This window comes from Phasianus colchicus, chromosome 8, assembly GCF_987193195.1.
Source record: "Phasianus colchicus chromosome 8, bPhaCol1.hap1.1, whole genome shotgun sequence".
Lineage (NCBI taxonomy): Eukaryota > Metazoa > Chordata > Aves > Galliformes > Phasianidae > Phasianus > Phasianus colchicus.
This window is the reverse complement of record NC_143443.1, coordinates 4,434,059-4,452,123: the sequence shown is the minus strand read 5'-3', so window position 1 is coordinate 4,452,123 and position 18,065 is coordinate 4,434,059. Positions and strand designations below refer to the sequence as shown.

General features: G+C 38.7%; 1 protein-coding gene across 1 annotated transcript; it reads left to right on the top strand.

Moving 5' to 3' along the window:
- The first annotated feature begins 423 nt into the window (after positions 1–423).
- LOC116234789 (rap1 GTPase-GDP dissociation stimulator 1-like) lies at positions 424–17,043 on the top strand. Its single transcript, XM_090144755.1, has 10 exons — positions 424–549; positions 2,390–2,518; positions 3,518–3,643; positions 4,445–4,588; positions 8,612–8,746; positions 10,217–10,342; positions 13,167–13,306; positions 14,219–14,345; positions 15,332–15,460; positions 16,865–17,043. Exons 1-10 carry the CDS (start codon positions 429–431, stop codon positions 16,996–16,998), a joined length of 1,311 nt encoding a protein of 436 aa, XP_090000881.1. The 5' UTR covers positions 424–428; the 3' UTR covers positions 16,999–17,043.
- The last annotated feature ends 1,022 nt before the right edge of the window (positions 17,044–18,065 follow it).

The following is an 18,065-nucleotide window of genomic DNA, read 5'->3' as shown; positions in this document are numbered from 1 at the left end:
ATTTAGACTGGGACAGACTAAGTACCTTGTTAAACCAAAACCTTGGGTCCAAAGATAACCTCTCATAACTCTAAGAAACCAAGCAAAGCCTAAGTAGTTCCAAATCTATAGCAAGTATTGTAAACACTCTTATCGTTACAGAGCAGAGAACCTTCAGCCTAATCAAAGAGAGCAGGATCTTCCTATCTTTGGCAAAAATCCTGAAAAGCAATCCACGATGCGCAGTAAAAGCAGCCCAGGTGCTTTCAGAGATAGCTAAGAATGGTAGGTTGTATTTTAGTATATACAACATTACTACAAGGCACGTTACAGCGCGTTAGCTGCGCTTTTCCACTGCTTTGTTTAATGCTCACCAGTTATTGGTCTTGCAATTGCAATTGTCCTATTGGCAAAAACTACAGTCCCTCTCCTTTAACAATGCAGATGAAATGAAGAAACCGTGTATTGAAGCAGATTTGGTTCTGACCTTGATACCTTTTCTGGAAAGCACAGACCAAGACATGTTGCTTCATGCTGGGAGGGCTATTGGCCGTATCTGTTACGATAACCGTAAGTATCTGTTTCAGAGAACCCTATTTTTCCTTATCTGCAAGAAATTATTATGAATGACAAGCTACACTTTTTTGAGACCTGAGCATGCAACATTTTTCAACCTCCTGTTATACAGTTTACACAGCTCACATATTGCCAGGCTGAATGCACCCCAAACAACTCATAAAAATCTAAGTTTCCCCATGTATTTTAACTGCATGGTGATGCATATTTGTCAGACCAGAGACTGAATGCTCCTGATCTTGAATCGAAGAGTAGCAGGGCTTCATATATCATGAATGTACATGAGATACATATTCATGTATCTCAATTAGCTCTGTAGAACTGCCTTGAAGCCAAATCCTGAAGGTTATTGACTTTGCCCAACACAGTGTTTACAAGACCAAGTATTTCTTTAAAAGTGTGTCAGAAAGAAAAAAAACACTACAAAGAACTAACCACATATCTACTTCTTCATTAAACAACATCCTTTGAATACAGAAAACATCTGTGATGTAAGGGTTGTAAGGGTTTCCATACAGTCAGAATACCAGCTAGCCTGCAAGTTGATCTACAAGATTACAAGTTGATACTCTTTTCACTTAATTGCCCCAATTGATTACCTGAGATGTTTTTTCTTTCATCTTTATTTCCTAGACTGATCAAAATACTTACTGCTTATTGGAGCTAAAAGGGAGGTTCTCAGCCAGTATGTATTATCAGTTTCTCTCCATCTAATTTCCCTTATCTTTCTAGCGGGGAAAGCTTTATCTAGAAAACCATGGCTATGCCTCCTGTCCTACTGCTATGAAATACAAGCACAAACATATGCATATATATGTATCTAGTACAGACTCTACTACCCACCCCACTGAAAATTAGTCCAGTGATTCCCTAATTAAATTATAAACTGTACAATGGCATTCAGCTGCTTTTCCTGGTGCTGGTCATACATGCTGCCAACTGAAGTGAAGTCTAGGTCTCAGCAAGACACTTACATGAAAGTAATGTTATTGAATTGTTAAGCAACAAACACTGATCAGCTTTGTATTTCAGTTCATGCCATTCTCTAAAGTACTGAAAACACTAGTTTTTCCATTCGTAACTGGAACTACAGAACTTGTTAACTGTTTTCTCAATAACTCTGCAAGCAGGAACAACTGTTGTTAGTATATAAGAACTAGGAACAAATTAATTTTAAGTCACTGTACTTCACTGACTTCCCTTGAGCTACACTGATCTTCATTTGTCTGAGGACCTTTCTCAGCCTATAAACGTGCAGAAGATGGATAGAACTCAAGCATTTCCTGAATCTCAAGATTCAGAGCAATTAAAACTGGAAAAAAAATACTGAAGAAGATTATTGTCCTAGAATACTTTAATGTAACCTTTTTCTTCCCCCAAAATATTTGTTACTAACAAAGAGCAGATATGTCCCTATCCCTCAGGATGAAAGAAGCCAATGGATAACAGCACAGGTTCCTAATCCCTGAAAGAAATAAGCCAATGGATGTTCCTCACTCAATTTTAGGATAGATACCAAGAGACACATTGCTATCAAGTTCATCAGAACTCATACTAGCTGTTGTACAAAGCAGTATACTCATTAAGCTGCCTTTACCTATTTTTTTTTTTTAACTAATCAGGCCCAAGTAAAACTAGGAAGTCTAGGAGAACTGTCCTGAACCAGCATTTTCATGTACACATATTAGCCTGAACTCATGACATGAAAGCTGCATGAAATCTAACAGTGCAAGAATGAACTGGATTATCTTGCTACAAAGCAACTCAGTTGGATCCTCTTTACTTAATTGGTTTCTATTTAACCACCTTTAACTTCTGTACTTGCTATTATCAGGTGATCTTCAGGAAGAGCTGGTGAAGGTAGGAGTCATCCCATCACTGGTCCGAATATTGACCGATCATGCAGAGAGTGAACCACTTGTCCACGTTGACCTATTGGCCTTATGCAATCTTGCAGACCTTGGTAAGTAAATGCCTTTGCAGCTTGCAGGAAAATGCCATCTTCACACCTCTCCCTTTCTGTGCTGAAAAATCCCACAGATCTGGAAGGGTTTTTGTTTTGCTGGGCATTTTGTTTGCTTTTTTTTTTTTTTTAATCCCCTACTGGTATATAACCAGGAATTGGTTACAACATCCACGTTGGTAAAGTACCTACACTGTCCTGCACTATCAGCAACTGCTGGATCATATCAAAATAATTAATATTTTTTTGACCTATAAACAAGTATAGACAGCAGAACTTTACCTACTGTAAATTGACATTATTTCATCTATTCATATATGAAATATGAATTTTTAGAAATTACTTCTGTTTAATAATTAGTGTATAAAAACCTTAATGAAACAGCTTAGCTTTGAATTTACACAATTTTCAAGAAAAAGGCATCTACATCAACTTAATGTGTGGTACCTTATACAAAGTAGTGATGGAGGAAGAAGACCAAACAGAAGTTATCTCACCTTCTATAAGGTCTGACTCTGCAGTTCTAACTGTTGCCTTCTATCTACAGCGGGAGATGCAAAGAAGGGGATTCAGTATTATTATTATTTGTTAACACGTATCTTGCATAAGTTTGGGATCTTAGCAAGATTAAAGCCATTTAACCTCATCAAGGAAGAAAATACACTGCTAAAGCAACCTGGCATGTGGCAAGAGCCTATTCGATAAATGAAATAATCACACTATAGATGGGTTTATAAGGGTAAGCAGAACTATAGTTAGGGTTAATTTCACAGCTATTATAAATCATAGCTACAGAAATTAAACAAAAACAGCATTAAGTAAAGAAGTGATAATAGAGTTTTGCTGTCTCCATGCTGTCTGAAGTGACATAATCTATAAATAAAACCAAAAAGCTTTCAAAATCCAATTAACTTCAATCATTTCTGATTACACGAAGACAGTTATAACATTTTATCAAACACAGAAAAAATTCTATTGCTGACTTTCTCATATGCTCAGATACAGCTAAGGAAGCTCTAAGCAAGACAAAGATTGCTGAACAGCTGGTGAAACAACTGAGAAGAGCAGAGAACCACGAGAGGTTAGAAATCATCTTTGAGGTCCTTCAAGCGCTTGCAGAAAATGGTAAGGCTTCCATAGGCTTGGTGGAAGGAGGAGAGAAAATGATACTGGTGCCTAGCTTTACATCTGAGTTTGCTATGGGATCCTACTAATGGAAATCAGTAACCCCTTCAGTGGAAATAAACCACAGATTAAAACTTGGAAGTTAAGATGATAAAAAAAATGCAGGTAACAGTAGTCATTTCCACTCTATTTTAGTAAAGCATGAAACGAAGGGGAATATGACTTGGCAACTGAAAAACAGACTAAATTCTTTTCACTGACAAGTTTTAACACAGTCCGATAGCGATAGGACAAGGAGGAACAGTTTTTGACTGAAAGAGAAGAGATGTACATTAGATATAAGGAGATTTTTCACTCAGAGCGTGGTGAGGCACTGGAACAGAAAAGCTGTGGGTGCCCCATCCCTGGAGGCATTCAAAGCCTGGTTGGATGGGGTGCTGGGCAGCCTGATCTGTGAAGTGGCAACCAGCCCACGGCAAGAGGTTGGAACAGGGTGGGCTTTTAAGAGCCTTCCACCCCCAAACATTCAGTGATTCCATGATGATAAGCGTTCAAAGGCATCTAGATACCTGATTTTAAAATTGAAGACTCTTAAGTGGCAATACAGCCTTGCTCATTCAGCCTGTGGTGTCATCCTAGCACCAAGATGTCTGTTAAAAACAAAACATAAAACAACCGACAGAAAAAAAGCCTATCTGGAAAAGAGATCAGCTTAAATTAAAAGATTTAGCATCCTAGTTTGAGACGCTTCAGAAATGACCCAATGACCCAACTTATAGCGTGCTTTTCTGATGCCTGCAGATGCTCTGAAAGTTCAGCTGGTGGAGGCAGGTGTGCAAGAGGTCCTGTCTGACATCCTGCTGAGGCTCCAGGGCAATTCACAAGCTGAAGACACATGCGTTGTGAAGGCCACATCCGATCTCATCGTCTCTCTGCTTCTTGGAGGTAAAAACAAACCAACAAACAACCCACACAGTCCAGATACAATAAAGAACATCACAAAATCCCATTGGAATAGGAGTTGCCATTTGCTCATTGTCTTCCATTTCCTTAACACGGACACACCTGCAACCTGTTTCATAATCCCAAGGGAATACTCAGACATCACCTTATACTTATCTATAGCAGTTGAATGCTCACGTCCCCATGTTTCTGTTCAAGTGTCACCAATATGCTGCTCCAAGCCATCTAATGCTGCTGTGACTGCCTATGTGCAGAAAATAAATGCAGGTAGAATTTCAGGCCATTGCAGCTGTGCCCAGGGCTGGTCAGTTCACATACAGCTTCTAACACTTCACTTTCAAAACTGGCCTAACAGCTTGGAATTTAAAGCCAGTTGTCAGATTAAAACGTTTACATGGCCCTGAGCCACTCGTTTCTTTCTCATTCGCTGCTTGAAGCCCACGTATATACTTCAAGTATTTGTATTAACAGATAAACTTAAAAATTTCTTTGTAATATAGTCTGTGAAGCAGAAAAAAACATCATCATTTCAGACCATACACATAGCTGACCTAGATTTTTCTCTATGTCTTCACATTGCTTTGAGACACACTGCAAAAAGACTTAAGATTTCTAATGGCACCTAAGTTTAGGTGTCCCTGTTATATTCTATTTTGGGCAGATGAAAAAATAAACTTCAACAACTGCACGCTTACACTGCATCCCACTCCCAAATCCCAAAGGTATCATCAGTCAAAGGTTTTAAAGATTGTTGTCATTGTTAATAATTGAAGTTGTCATTGATTCAGATTTTTCCCTGGGCTCCCCCAAAGACAGATGGAGCAATTCACTCTGTGGCTATCTACAAACAGACATAAGATGTACTTGACATTTTACATTTGTTATGCCTCAGATAAGTACACGCAGAATTTTTTCTGGCTAAGGGATGTGGCATTCTCTCTCAGAATGCTAGATCCTACCTGATATCCAAACATGCACATACAGAATCAGGAGCATTGGTTATTGCCAGTTTTACAAAAATAACGGTACAGTTGATTGTTCTCTACCCATCATACCTGAAAAGCCACTGTTTGCGATAAGAGGGAAAAGCAACACTATTAGATTTCATTTATTGCACGTCTCTTAAACAATAACTTGCTTTTCTGCAGGCTAGAGACTTGCATTCTTTTAAGTACCAAAAACTAGATGTTAAAGTATCTAAGGAACAATGGTCAAATATAGGGTGATCAGGGATGCAAGCACTCATACTTTGTTTTACCTAAATCCCATATTTACAGAGGTGAGACTCTGGAACAGTTTCATGGCAAATTCATTTGTTCAAAATACACAGACCAAAAAAAAAAAAAAATCAAGCTCACGTTTTAGATTTTAAGTTCCTTTTGGGGAGGTGGGAGAGGATTACTCAGACACATCAGGGGAAGAAATAGAGCAAACTCTAGCTAAGTCATCTTGATCTTTCATGCTTTTCTATTTTAGAGAGCTTGGAGCCTTAATACGATGCAGACAGATACAGAGAAACTCTTATGAAGAGATTCCTGGGAAGCCTTACTGGGAAGCTGAATCAGTCAGAGGAAAACCCACGTTTTCTGTCCATTCCTCTGCCACTGACAGCTGTACAGGGATCAAACTGGGTTCAAACAAAAAAGAGCTTTTTCAACACTGCTCGACTTTCTCCATTTCTTTAATTACCAGAAAGGATTCCCTCAGATCTCTCGGAATGGTCAGCAAGATAGTAAGCTTTAGAAAAAAAGCTGTGACTACCATATGTGTTTCTCCCTACCTCTCCCCTACATCCTCCCTGTACTTCCTTGATTCGTGGTCTCTGACGGCTCTTAATCAGTCATTGTATGTCGCTGACTACAAAGCCCTCTGTGCCTTTCAACTTGCTATCTTCCATTTACTCAGCTGAATGGCTTGCTTTGTCACTCCTTCTTCCTCCTCCATCCCTCCCACAACCCCATTAGATATTTCTTAGGAGAAAAGTGAATAATCCTTTTCACATTCCAGTTTGTGCTACTGCTGTATGCATAGCTTTAATCTATGAAAAGAAATCCCACAGAAACCCGATTCAGTATCAACTGACTTATAAGGCAGTAAGAAATGGCACCTTTTGCAGCTATCGAGGTGGTTGTTCTTAGCAACTTCAACCACGAGCCATTGAATTCTACTATCCAAGCAAAAATCTATAAGAGAGGGAACCAATTTGGAGCTCTGGAACAATCAAAGCAAGGCAGTCTCTAGTGGGTTCTGCCTACCTGTATTTTACTAGAAGACGGAAAAGATGCTCTGCCATTCCTGGGTTTGAAAGGTCGGGGGAGGAGAAAAATGAAGTTCAGTGAAGGTTAGTCTTAGTATGAAGGTTAAAGCATTTTCTGCCCGTAAAATTCTGTCAGCCTAAAACAGTCTATTTTCAGTGAACTTATTCCTTAAGAGAACTAAACAACTTTCCTCTTATACTCTATTGTCTAAAGATTAGGGCCAGTCAAGAGAACATGTTTTCCACTTGCGGTTCTTCAATCATCTTTACAGAACGTAGACGTGAAACTGTAATTAAAAAAATTCTGCACGAATGCAATTTGAAGTACTTCTCTGACTAACAGTTTACGCTTGAAAATATCTACTTACACTCAAATATTTTACATTGTTATTGAACCCACAGAAATTCAGGGAGAACAACATGCCACCAACTGAAATGCAACAGCAGAAAAAAAGCTAAAAGAATAGTGCTGTTGGTTCAAAAGAGAACATACAGTAGTTTCTACTGCTTTGGAAATAGCATTCAGACCAGCACAAGTGTTAAAAACTACTACGTACAGCCATTTAAGCAGTAAACACAAAAAAAATTAGAACTGGTATATTTTAAGCATGCAGCTAAGCAACATAAGAATCAACTAAACCTACTTCTGGCCAAATACGTACCAAGACTGCATTAGCTAAATAGGTAATTCATTACCCCACGTGAAGATGTGATCTTCCTGAGTAGCACTGACAATTTTTTGCCATCTTCTAACAGCACGTATTCATACAGTAAGAACCCAGCAATGAAACAGCGTTGACTGGTGTCAAGAAGATGCTTTGCTTGCAATGTGATTAACTGAACAGAATAATCAATTACAGAAAAATATTTGCCAAACAGCATCTTCAAAACGCTTCGTTCAGGAAAGATGTGGAGGGCAGAAATTTGCTTCAACTCTCTAAGAGAACACAATCACATTTCCTACCAAAGAGAGCTAAAGAACTTCTGACAATGAAAGGGTTGTCATCCGTGCAGAGAAAGTTCTCAAAGAAAAGGAGACAATACAGACATACAGATACTCACAAAGTATTGTGGAGCACATGCTGCCCAAAATCATTGTTCTTTGGAAAGCACAAATCCACTCTTTCTCCAGCTTCGAACACATAAGAACTCTCTAAATCACAAGTTTTTTCTAGTTTCATGAGTGTAACAAAGACTTATTTCAGAAAGTGCGTTTCTCAGAACAGTTAAGAAAAATCTAATGGTATTTCTGAATAAAAGGAGGAGGAGGAGGAGTACAAAACAAGTAATCAGGCTAACAACTGCTGGATAAGATAGCTGTATCACAGTACTCTCTTAAACAAGTAGAATAGCAAAACTGGAGTATTAAAGCTATCCTGCAGAGAAATCTTAAATGCCACTAGAATTCCATCACACATATGCAAGGGAAATTAAAGCAGTACTGGAGGAAGAAATTTATTGGAAAAGATATGGCTTTTAATCTGACAGTGACTGGCTCTAGAAAGTGTTCTCAAGCCATGTTTTACTAGAGGGTGCATCTCAGCATCAGTTCACAGGCAGCTTATGTCCACTTTTCTCTCTAAAAAGAGTTTAAGTTAGTAAAAACTACTGCCAAAAGCTTCCGTCTCAATCTTTTCAAAACGTTACAAGAGCAAAGACTCTCTGAATTCTCAATTCATATTAGTTAAATTCTATCACCGATTCTCATCTCACCTCTCCCACCTGCTTGGTTTTTCCTCTTTCCTTAGATGGCAACTGTGTTCGAATGGTACAGGTGGGAGTCATACATCAACTTCTGGATCTTTTGGAAAAACACGTGGAGAGTGAAGACATCTCTGTTCAACACGCAGCGCTCAGTGCACTTCGAAACCTTGCTATCCCAGGTACAGTTTGAAGACAACCGATTTACTGTGATTGTTTGTAAAGCTGGGTCATTTCATGGAGATCTGTGCAGTTCTGTCCAAGTCACCAGTCTTATGTAATTTGCAAGACAACTGAGTTTTTTCCCCCCCTACAGAAGCATTTCATATAACTCATCTGGACTTTCCAGATGTAAACAAGGAAGCTAAATATAATACAGTCTGATCTTGTCAGCTGCTCAAGTGATTGCATATTAAAAGCATACAGAGGTTAAAGACAAAAAACGCATAACAACACTTAAAACTTCACCCCATGTTATGTACTATAAGCTATCTCACCACACTTGGTAGACATTATTATTCTAAGTTTGTTCTTCTGTAAGGCCCATATCCATTGGAAATGTTGCGTGTGTTTTAAAATTCCACTCACAATATTTAATAAAAGTACCAGAAAATTGTGTTACCTCTCATTTCCAAACTACAGCTTCCACGTGTAAGTACAATTCAGACCAAAAGATTTTACTAGTGACATAGCAGAACAGCACCCCACACCACAGTCCTCACACTGCTGCAGAGCATTTCTCAGAAGAACAAGGCACCAACGTGATCTTCTGAAAATAAAAGCATGGAGTTATCTGCCAATTTTATTATGTAAACTAGCCAGCATGCTTAGTTGAGTAAAAACATTTCTCTATATAGTCGCTGCTTTGGATAAACAAGAGCCCCACAACACGCTACTTGTTAGTTGGCTTCCACTGCTTCCTTTCATATCGAGATACACCTTTGTTTTCTTCCCAGTCAGGAAGATTTCTATGGCACATCTTCCTGATTTCACTGTCGCCTACATCTCCTGCAAGGCACATGTAAGATGGGAGGAAAATTGCTCTGGAGAAAGCAGCTTAGGTAGCACAGTTAAGCAGCATTAGGACTCTTTCCAGGCAAGCTGCTGATTATTACCAAGGATTACTGCACTAACAAGGAGCAAAGGCAAGATTTGAGAGAGGAAAGCAAAGAAACCAAGGCATGAACAACAGAGGATCAGCGAGCTCAAATAAAGGAAACATCACACGCAACAAATAAGGTTATGCAAGTCATTTCTGCCACTCAGTTCAGTTAAGATAAGCAAGAACAGAAAAAGCCTTGATCAAGCAAGTGGGCGAGTGGATAGAAATCTATTACAAGATATACAAAGAGCATAAAGAATGCTGTGTTCATGCTGGGTTTTTTTTGGATTCTGGGGAGGGTAGAGATCAAAAGACCCCCAAGTCTTCTACCAGCAATTTCTTGAAAGCTTTTAGCACGAAACACAGATCTAAATAGTTGGTCTGTCCTGAACTTATCTCCAACTTTTCTACCAAGTTGGAACTTTCTGCTAAAAGCACAATGGAATGCTAGATTCAGAACAATGATTATGTCAAAACTGTCTTTTCAGATGTTTGTGTAACAACTTAACTTCCCATTAATTCCTTTCTATTCACCAATTCCATTCTCTAGTTGTTAACAAGGTTCAAATGCTGGAGGAAGGCGTGGCAGAACGGATTCAGGCACTTCTACGGTCAGAGATGCCTCCTGTGCAGTTTAAACTTCTTGGAACACTACGAATGTTAGCAGATGGCCAAGGTAGGGAACTGCTGATGTTTACTCATGTCATCTACAAATTCTTCTCCTTCCTGTGTCCCATAGGGCATGTAGAGGGAGAGGACAGGCTAAGCATCCCGCTAACCTAATTCCACTCCCTCTGGTGAGGTTCCCATAGAGATTATTGTTCAGGGCTGCAAAAGCCTTCCCGCACCACTCTCAGTCAACCTCAGTAGATGAGGAACATATCAACACAACAATTTGTAGTAGTCAGTGAGGAATGCCAAAGGCCTAAAGGAAAATGTTTTCTACAGAAGATATATCAACAAAGCATAGCACGATGGAAAGGATTTATAATGCCAGACAGCTAAAAAACAAGCGAACAGAAGAATTAGACAATAGAAAGGAGTTGAGGATTAGGAGAAATGAGTTTCTACCACCAGTAACCTCGTCTCTCTCTATATACGTTTTCACAGGTTAGTCTTGGTAAGGCTCAGATGTTGAAATTAAGGGATTATCTGCTTGCACTTCACATCATTTTGCTTTACACTGATATGAGCATGCAAAGGCAACAGCATTCACTGAACGCTTCACAAAAATCTAGCTATATGCTAAGTGCACAATTAAGGCACAAAACCTCACAATTAAGTTAAGATTACGACAACATCCTAACTTTTAGATGCCTTCGGTTTCTTAGCAAAATATACTCATACATAACAACAAGTTGCTGCAGCTCTTTATAATAAAGGTACAATAGTGGTCTGAAGTCACCACAGCAGCTGCTCTGGAACACTAATCAGTTTAGATATCAAGGTAAGATCTAGCACTCATTAGTTTGCACCGATTTCAACCCTTTTAAAAACCTGCTTCCACTTAAATTTCAACATAGCAGGATACACAGGATTTCAGCCTCTTGTTAGGTTTTGAAGGAAGTCACTGAAATGTCATTTCTGCGAAGTTGTATCTTGACTGTGAGAAGGGAAACCATTATTTTTTTTTATATTGGGTCATAAGAATAATGCAAATCTACAGTATTGAACATCTATTACATATTATTATTTTAACTTAATGTTGTTTACAAGCCCTAATAAGAAACCAAAATTTGGCACTAAACTTCTGAATATGAAACAGTACCAATATGATAATGCTGAGTACAAAAAAAGATATAGATTATTCAATGTTTACCCATTCACATCTGTGAGCATACACTTCTCCCACCTTTAATTACTTTCTATTTTGTTTACCCAAGAGCTAACATTGCCCTTAATTAACTCAGTCTGAGACTCTTATGAATACGCATCTCCTAACAAGTCCATGCTAAATTAGTTAATTGCCTTATCTAGGGTAAATTAATTACTGACAATCATTGGGCATGCTGAGGCTTACAAAATAGAATAGAAAAGGAAGGTTTCTTTCCAACTAGAGAAAAATGCACTGAAACGTGGCCAGCTTTGTTACACTAAAGAGAACACAGCAATAATCTTTGCTTCAGAGCTGCAAAAGAATTTGTACACCTCGCTACACGGTCAAAGGACACGCAGCTCAAATTCAAGTTCAGTTATGTGGACAATTTATTGTAAGCCAAGAGGTCTTTCTGTTCCTGTTAACGATGACTAATTGGTTTTTGTCTCAAAGAGATCTATCAGTGGTAGACATCAGGAAATCCCTGACAAATTGGGTCAAGACCCTTTCTTTGAACAAACCTCTTACACCAGTTTCATTTGCCACCCTCTTACCTTTGTCAGCTTTCTCAACTAAACTGGATTACCATGATCTCCTCAGACTAACATGTAACATCTGACCTAGAAACAAACCCTCTTCATTACCGGAGTTTATCATACAACATACCACTTAAAGCAAACACGTGGGGAATGGGGAAAAGCTTAGAATAAACAACATGAAGTCAAATATAAAACTCCTCAATCACAAGCAATAAAACCAGACACTTAAATTTAAGCTAAAATCTATTACCACAATGTATTCTTGAAAATAGTGCACACTCAGTGTGAGCATCAGTCCTATGACTAGTATGTGCATTAAAGTACACTAAGACTCAAGTGGTACCGTACTATACTGATGCAATACTGAAATGCCATCTCCAGCACTAATAAAGTTTCTTTTGCTACTGAATTTAAAGAGTTTGGGGTTTAGTTTCCTTTCCTGGCACAAGTCTTAAATCATAGTATCTCATCAATTTCAATTCAAGAATTTATCCAGTAAGTTTTTTCCAAGCATCAATCATAAAGATTAATGCTTCTGGGAAGTCCCGAGATAGGGTTACATTGCTTTTCCCTGTGCTTCACTAACAAGTTCCTCCAAACTTATGACAAATTTTCGTTACATCTAATAGACAGTTTAACAACTCAAGAGTCTAACTACAGACATGCTGCAATCCTGTACTAAGCCTTGGACTTTCCACATAATACCAACCGTAATTATGACCATTACTAAGAAGAATGAAATGGCAAGAACAGGTTCCAAAGAGCTTATGATGACGTTCATACAGGGCTCAAAGGGCAAATGCAAGAAATAAAGGGAAAGGGATAGGCCACATATGAATTTTTCAATACGGTAATGTAAGATTTGCTTTCTAAAGATCTGAATTGTTCATTTTAAGCCCTGCTTAAGCAGCCTATGAAAAGGTTAGCTTAACAAGAACAGCTTGATTTATGTTTTTACTACCAAGACATGCCCTGAAACAGCTGACATTCCACAAGCAAAGACGCCCAAGATCATTCAAGCCCAATGCTTTAGTTACAACTTAGACCACAAGATGGAGCTCAGTACCCTTTGTTTATTTTACATTCATATTTCTGGGACAAAGACTGAGATTTTATATGTCTGCTGCTGCTGTTTTTCCCTTCAGCTGACGCGGCTGAAATCTTGGGCCAAGATCCCATGCTGCTGAACAGACTGGTGCAGTGGTGCGATGTCAGTGACGACACCGACGTTTGTGGAGAAGCAAATCGGCTCCTAGCATCAATCTTGCGTCACAACAGATCCCAGGTATGAGAGCTCTTGGTCTCATGTGTTTTAATCTCGTCCTTCTTAAGTTTTTTTTAAAGCTAGTCCATATAAGCTAGGGGTCATACGTTAAATGGTACGTACAATTAGATAACTTAAAAACTTATTTTTGTTAGAATTATCTCTAGTCAGCATCAGTAGCAATTGGAGAGACAGGAGCAAAAAAAAGCAATGCACTGCAGATAGAAATCACACAAACAAGCAACATGGTAACGACTGTCACTTGTTGACTTCTACCCTGCTCAAATTAAGGCTTGACAAATGTTAAGTAAGTGATGCTTTTCTGTTTCCATCAACTAATCAGTTTCAAATACCTATTTTAAATGTTAAAGATAACCCAGCTGTGTCCTGCACATCTGTCACAAGTTCCAGACAGCTGACTTGTCTGTCTGTTGAAAAAGTGAATCCAGCGTGAGCTATATCTGCTAGCAAATTAGAACAAGCTTCTCTTTCTTGTAAATCACAGTATTGTGTACAGACATCCAACTACCCTTTACTCTGAAGCTGTGGAAAAAAAAGTAGAGATTATCTGCGTAGGCTTGGAGTGTGAAACTAAACCACTGCTAGTCTGAAAGCTTGAAAGAAAAACTGTAATAGATTCAAACTGAAACTCTTAGAGACCATAAAAAAGGTATCTACGCACACAGATCCTCTCTACATGCTTCTATGTACCAACATTTCAAGTAAATTACAACAGCCTTAAGCACACATGCAGGACTAGTGCCAAAGACTCCTCTAGTCTTATGATACATTCATTTTGATACCATCAGCTCGTACTGCAACAGGCAGATCATTTCCATCTATCTGGAGACTGAAGAGTGCAATCTCTCCCCCCTTTCCATTCTACCCATAACTCTGATTTCCATCTGTGTCCTTTCATCTTTCCTCTAACAGGAAGTGGTCAAAGCAGTGCAGGAGGCACAAGGAGTGAAGCACCTAGTTTCCATGACCATGAGCGAACACGCTGCCATGCAGAACGAGGCTCTGAACGCCCTGGCAATAGCATCTGCTATTGATTTAGGTATTATTCTCCTGAAAGTATTAATCTGTGCAGAATCCTCATATTATTAAGCAAAAGTCAAGCTGCAAATTTTACTTGCAAGTAAAAGCACGACTGTCGAGATAGAACTCATCAGATGAAGAGGTCACGCACCTAGAAAACGAGAGAAAGAACAGAATACAGGAATTGTCTAGATATTTGGGTTTTTTTGTATGTTTGTTTGCTTAAGGTAGAGTTAAATCATCAAATAATCAGTTTGTGTGGACAGGCACAATCTGTTGAGTATCGTATCAAGCTAAAAGCCCTACCAAAAATGATGAGGATACAGAACACAATGAGAAAAGGTGTAAATGAAGACAGTTACACAGGGGCTGGTTATGGACTTGAATGATCACTGAAATCCATGAAAGGAAAGCTTTCATGAGACAGTTATCCGAATGCAGGAGCAAGGAAAAGCACCGACAGAAAGGCTCTGCATAATCTGAGAACGAAAAATTATAAAACTATAAGTGCTGTAACTACTAGCGAGCTGAATTTTAAGAGATTGAGTACAATAACTTTTCAGGTTTATCCTGCATGATTGATCGTATTTGAAAAAACAGGCTCAGCTTGTGACAACAAAAACAGCCACCACAAACGTACATATATGAAAAGAAACTTAAGGCCAACTAAATAGAGAATTTTCTATAACAACAAGAAAAGCAAGACAGTGAAGAGCCCATCTTAATGCTTAGTCTATCACTAAGCATCTCAGACTCCATTTAATATCAATGTTGTCTTATAGCATTTGTAGCATAACGCTTCCATCTTTCAGATGCCAGAGAAAAAAATTCTACAGATCAGACACTAATTCCCCTTTACTGAGAATATCCCCAAGACATCTTTGTTTATGTATCTGCTTTTAAACGAAGCCAGTTAGAAATCTTATTTTTATGAAAAAGCAAGCATCTTCACATTCTATCATCTTCTCACACAACAGCTCAGGTATCTGATTGCTTATTTTTCAGAAACCCTTGAAGAATCTTTCAAGGAATCGCAGCTAGTACAAAGCTTACACAAACTTCTACAAGACGATAATACAAGTGCCGAGGTGAAATATAATTCAATGAGTCTTCTGTGCAGTCTTCTTAATTCAGGTAACTGCATTTCAAGTACTCTTGTGATGCAAGGATGGATGTTTGTTAGCAAAGTATTTGCGGTTTCTGGAATGTACTGTCCTTGTGATGTTGAAATCAGTGAACAGTAAAGGATAAAGAGGTTCATTCTTCACTGATCACTAAAAATCCCACTCGTGGTTTTATTTCATGATAAATTGATTAACCCATTAGTTAAGCTAAAAAAGTAAGAAAAGCTTTATCCCACTGTTAGTGGCATAATCAATTCTTGGATAAGCAAAACCAGAGCCTTACAATCAATTCATCATGCACCAATATTCGGCAGTCTCAGGCCCTGCCTATACCATAACATTTTGGTTTTCATGAATGATGGAGTTTGCATCACTTCCACAGGTCAACATACCTTTGTTCTGCTAACAATGAAGGCAAACCAGAGGCTTAAATAAAACAGCATCTTTATGTCAGCACTCAAACGTATAGGAAATTTCACTACAACAAATGAAGGATATGATTTCAGTTTCTCTCTATCTTCGGTCAGGAAGGATTGAAAAAGCTTCCAAGCAAGAGGAGACTGATCTTGGAAGCATGGTGTCAGCTTAAAACAATCATCTTGAAACCAGGAGTCTAAAAATCTCATGCCACAGTTCACTGTGTCTTTGTGCATAAATTATGGAAACTGAAAGCAATTGCTGTGCTTTGCCAAAGATCTGCCACACGATGAGCTGCTTTTGAAGTCCTGGCGTTGCCTTGTATTTGGCAGACAAGCTGGATTTTGCAATGCACTCATTTCTCTGTAGTCATACATGTACTGGCTCAGGAGCTAAGTGCCTGGATCTTTCAGTGTGACTATGCATCATTCACACATAAGATCTGAAAAGATGTTTTCATTAACACTTTACAGACTTATCTGTAACAGTAAGAATTGAGTCTTACCAATATAGATAGGCTAACAAAGTACAGAGGCAAAAAAAAAAAAAAAAAAAAACCAACCCTGAAGTGTAGCCTGTACTGTATTTTCAAAATGCTTTTCTGCTGTTTAACCAGTTCTTGGAAGAGAGAAACTGAAGCTAAATTCTTAAAAATAAGAATAAATACTTCCAAAGGGTTACAAAATACCTTTTGAGAATAATTTATTTAATTAATATTAGGAAAAATTTGTTTCCTGTGAGGGTGGTCAAATAACTTCCTAGCAAGGTGGCTGATGACCCGTGCCTGTGTCTAACAGACATTTTGACAATGCCCTAAGTAACAGTATGCCTTAACTTTTGGTCTCGATCATGTCTGAACGTCCCTTTCAAGCGAACAATTCTATGCTGAAGCAGCTCGTTTTAAAAAGCAAATACTCCAAATGCATATATTGCAACAGCTGTTGGGAACTGCTGTGCCATGGCACGTCACTAAGTTAGCATTTGCTCTCCCATTCAGGCCATCTGAGACAAGAAATAGAAGACAACAAGATTAAAGAAACGCTCGAACAGCTCTGCAGTCACAGCAATGCAGATGTGGTCAAGGAAGCTCTTATAACATTGCAGATTTTGAAAGGAGAGTCACCCTACTAGCTCCCTTCCTCTACAGAGCAGTCCTGTGCTGTTGCTGAAGCAAATGTGATAAAATGCCAGCTCTGCCAATGCCACTTGGCATTTGTCATGCTGCTGCACCGATGCTATTACAGACCAGGTACAACCCCTGCTTTTGAAACTGTACATAAAATGATTTGGCCTACAGATATCTTTATTACTGCTGTTCTTCACCGAGCTACCAACACATGCAGTAGGAATAAATTCTGTCAAGCAAGAGCGTTTGTAAACATTATGTGAGAACCAACAGGCAATTACCACCTTTGTAATTTAAGCTGCGTCATATTCTCAAATCAGAGCATCACAATTTTTTACTTTTAAGTATTTCAAAATCATTGTGATTTCAAAATTACAAAAACCTAAAGCTTGGATCACACAAACCAAAACAATTAAGATTTAGTTTAGATGTGAGCAATGGGCTAATTGGTACCAATTCAGCTCCTGCACGTTGTGAATGTAACTGTGTACTCTGTTGTTTAACTGGAAATCTCACAGCCATCCACAAAGCTGTACCTTCTAACCAACTCCCTCTCCTCTTCCTCCTTTTAATTTCTGCTTTATAAGTCATCTGAGTTTTTACCTGCTAATATAACAAGCTGTACTGCTAAGCACGTGAGGACACAACGTCATCCTGTGTTCAGAGATACAATTAATATCATCTGGAATTATATGCAGTCCAGATAGCACTTGGACAAGACACAAATTAAAGGCAGTCAGTTGTGACAAGTGGGCATTGGTGAAGATTTGAAGGTGACTGGCATGGAATCTCCAGTAAGATAGTCTCCACTAAGAAAGGGAACTTCACAAAACCACTCCAGACAAATCACTTGGCAACACAAATCGTTTGTGACTACATAGTAAGAAAAGAAAAACAGGACCTGAACAGTGTAGAGTTTTCTCTGGCTTAAAGCACACGGCCGTATGGGCATCCTATGACTTTCCCGTGTCCAAATAAAACAGCTGCAGCCAAGCTCAATTTCAGAATGAGATAAGCACTTGTGCCTAAACCAGGCATTAAGAGGGAATATATCAGGATTATTACACTTTTT

What these genes read in the sequence shown, in the direction of transcription:
- LOC116234789 (XM_090144755.1), top strand. Translation starts at nt 429, where the DNA reads ATGAAGAAACCGTGTATTGAAGCAGATTTGGTTCTGACCTTGATACCT. An exon ending in CCGTATCTGTTACGATAACC is followed by an intron (nt 550 to 2,389) that starts GTAAGTATCTGT and finishes TGCTATTATCAG; the next exon opens with GTGATCTTCAGGAAGAGCTG. An exon ending in TCGAAACCTTGCTATCCCAG is followed by an intron (nt 8,747 to 10,216) that starts GTACAGTTTGAA and finishes TCCATTCTCTAG; the next exon opens with TTGTTAACAAGGTTCAAATG.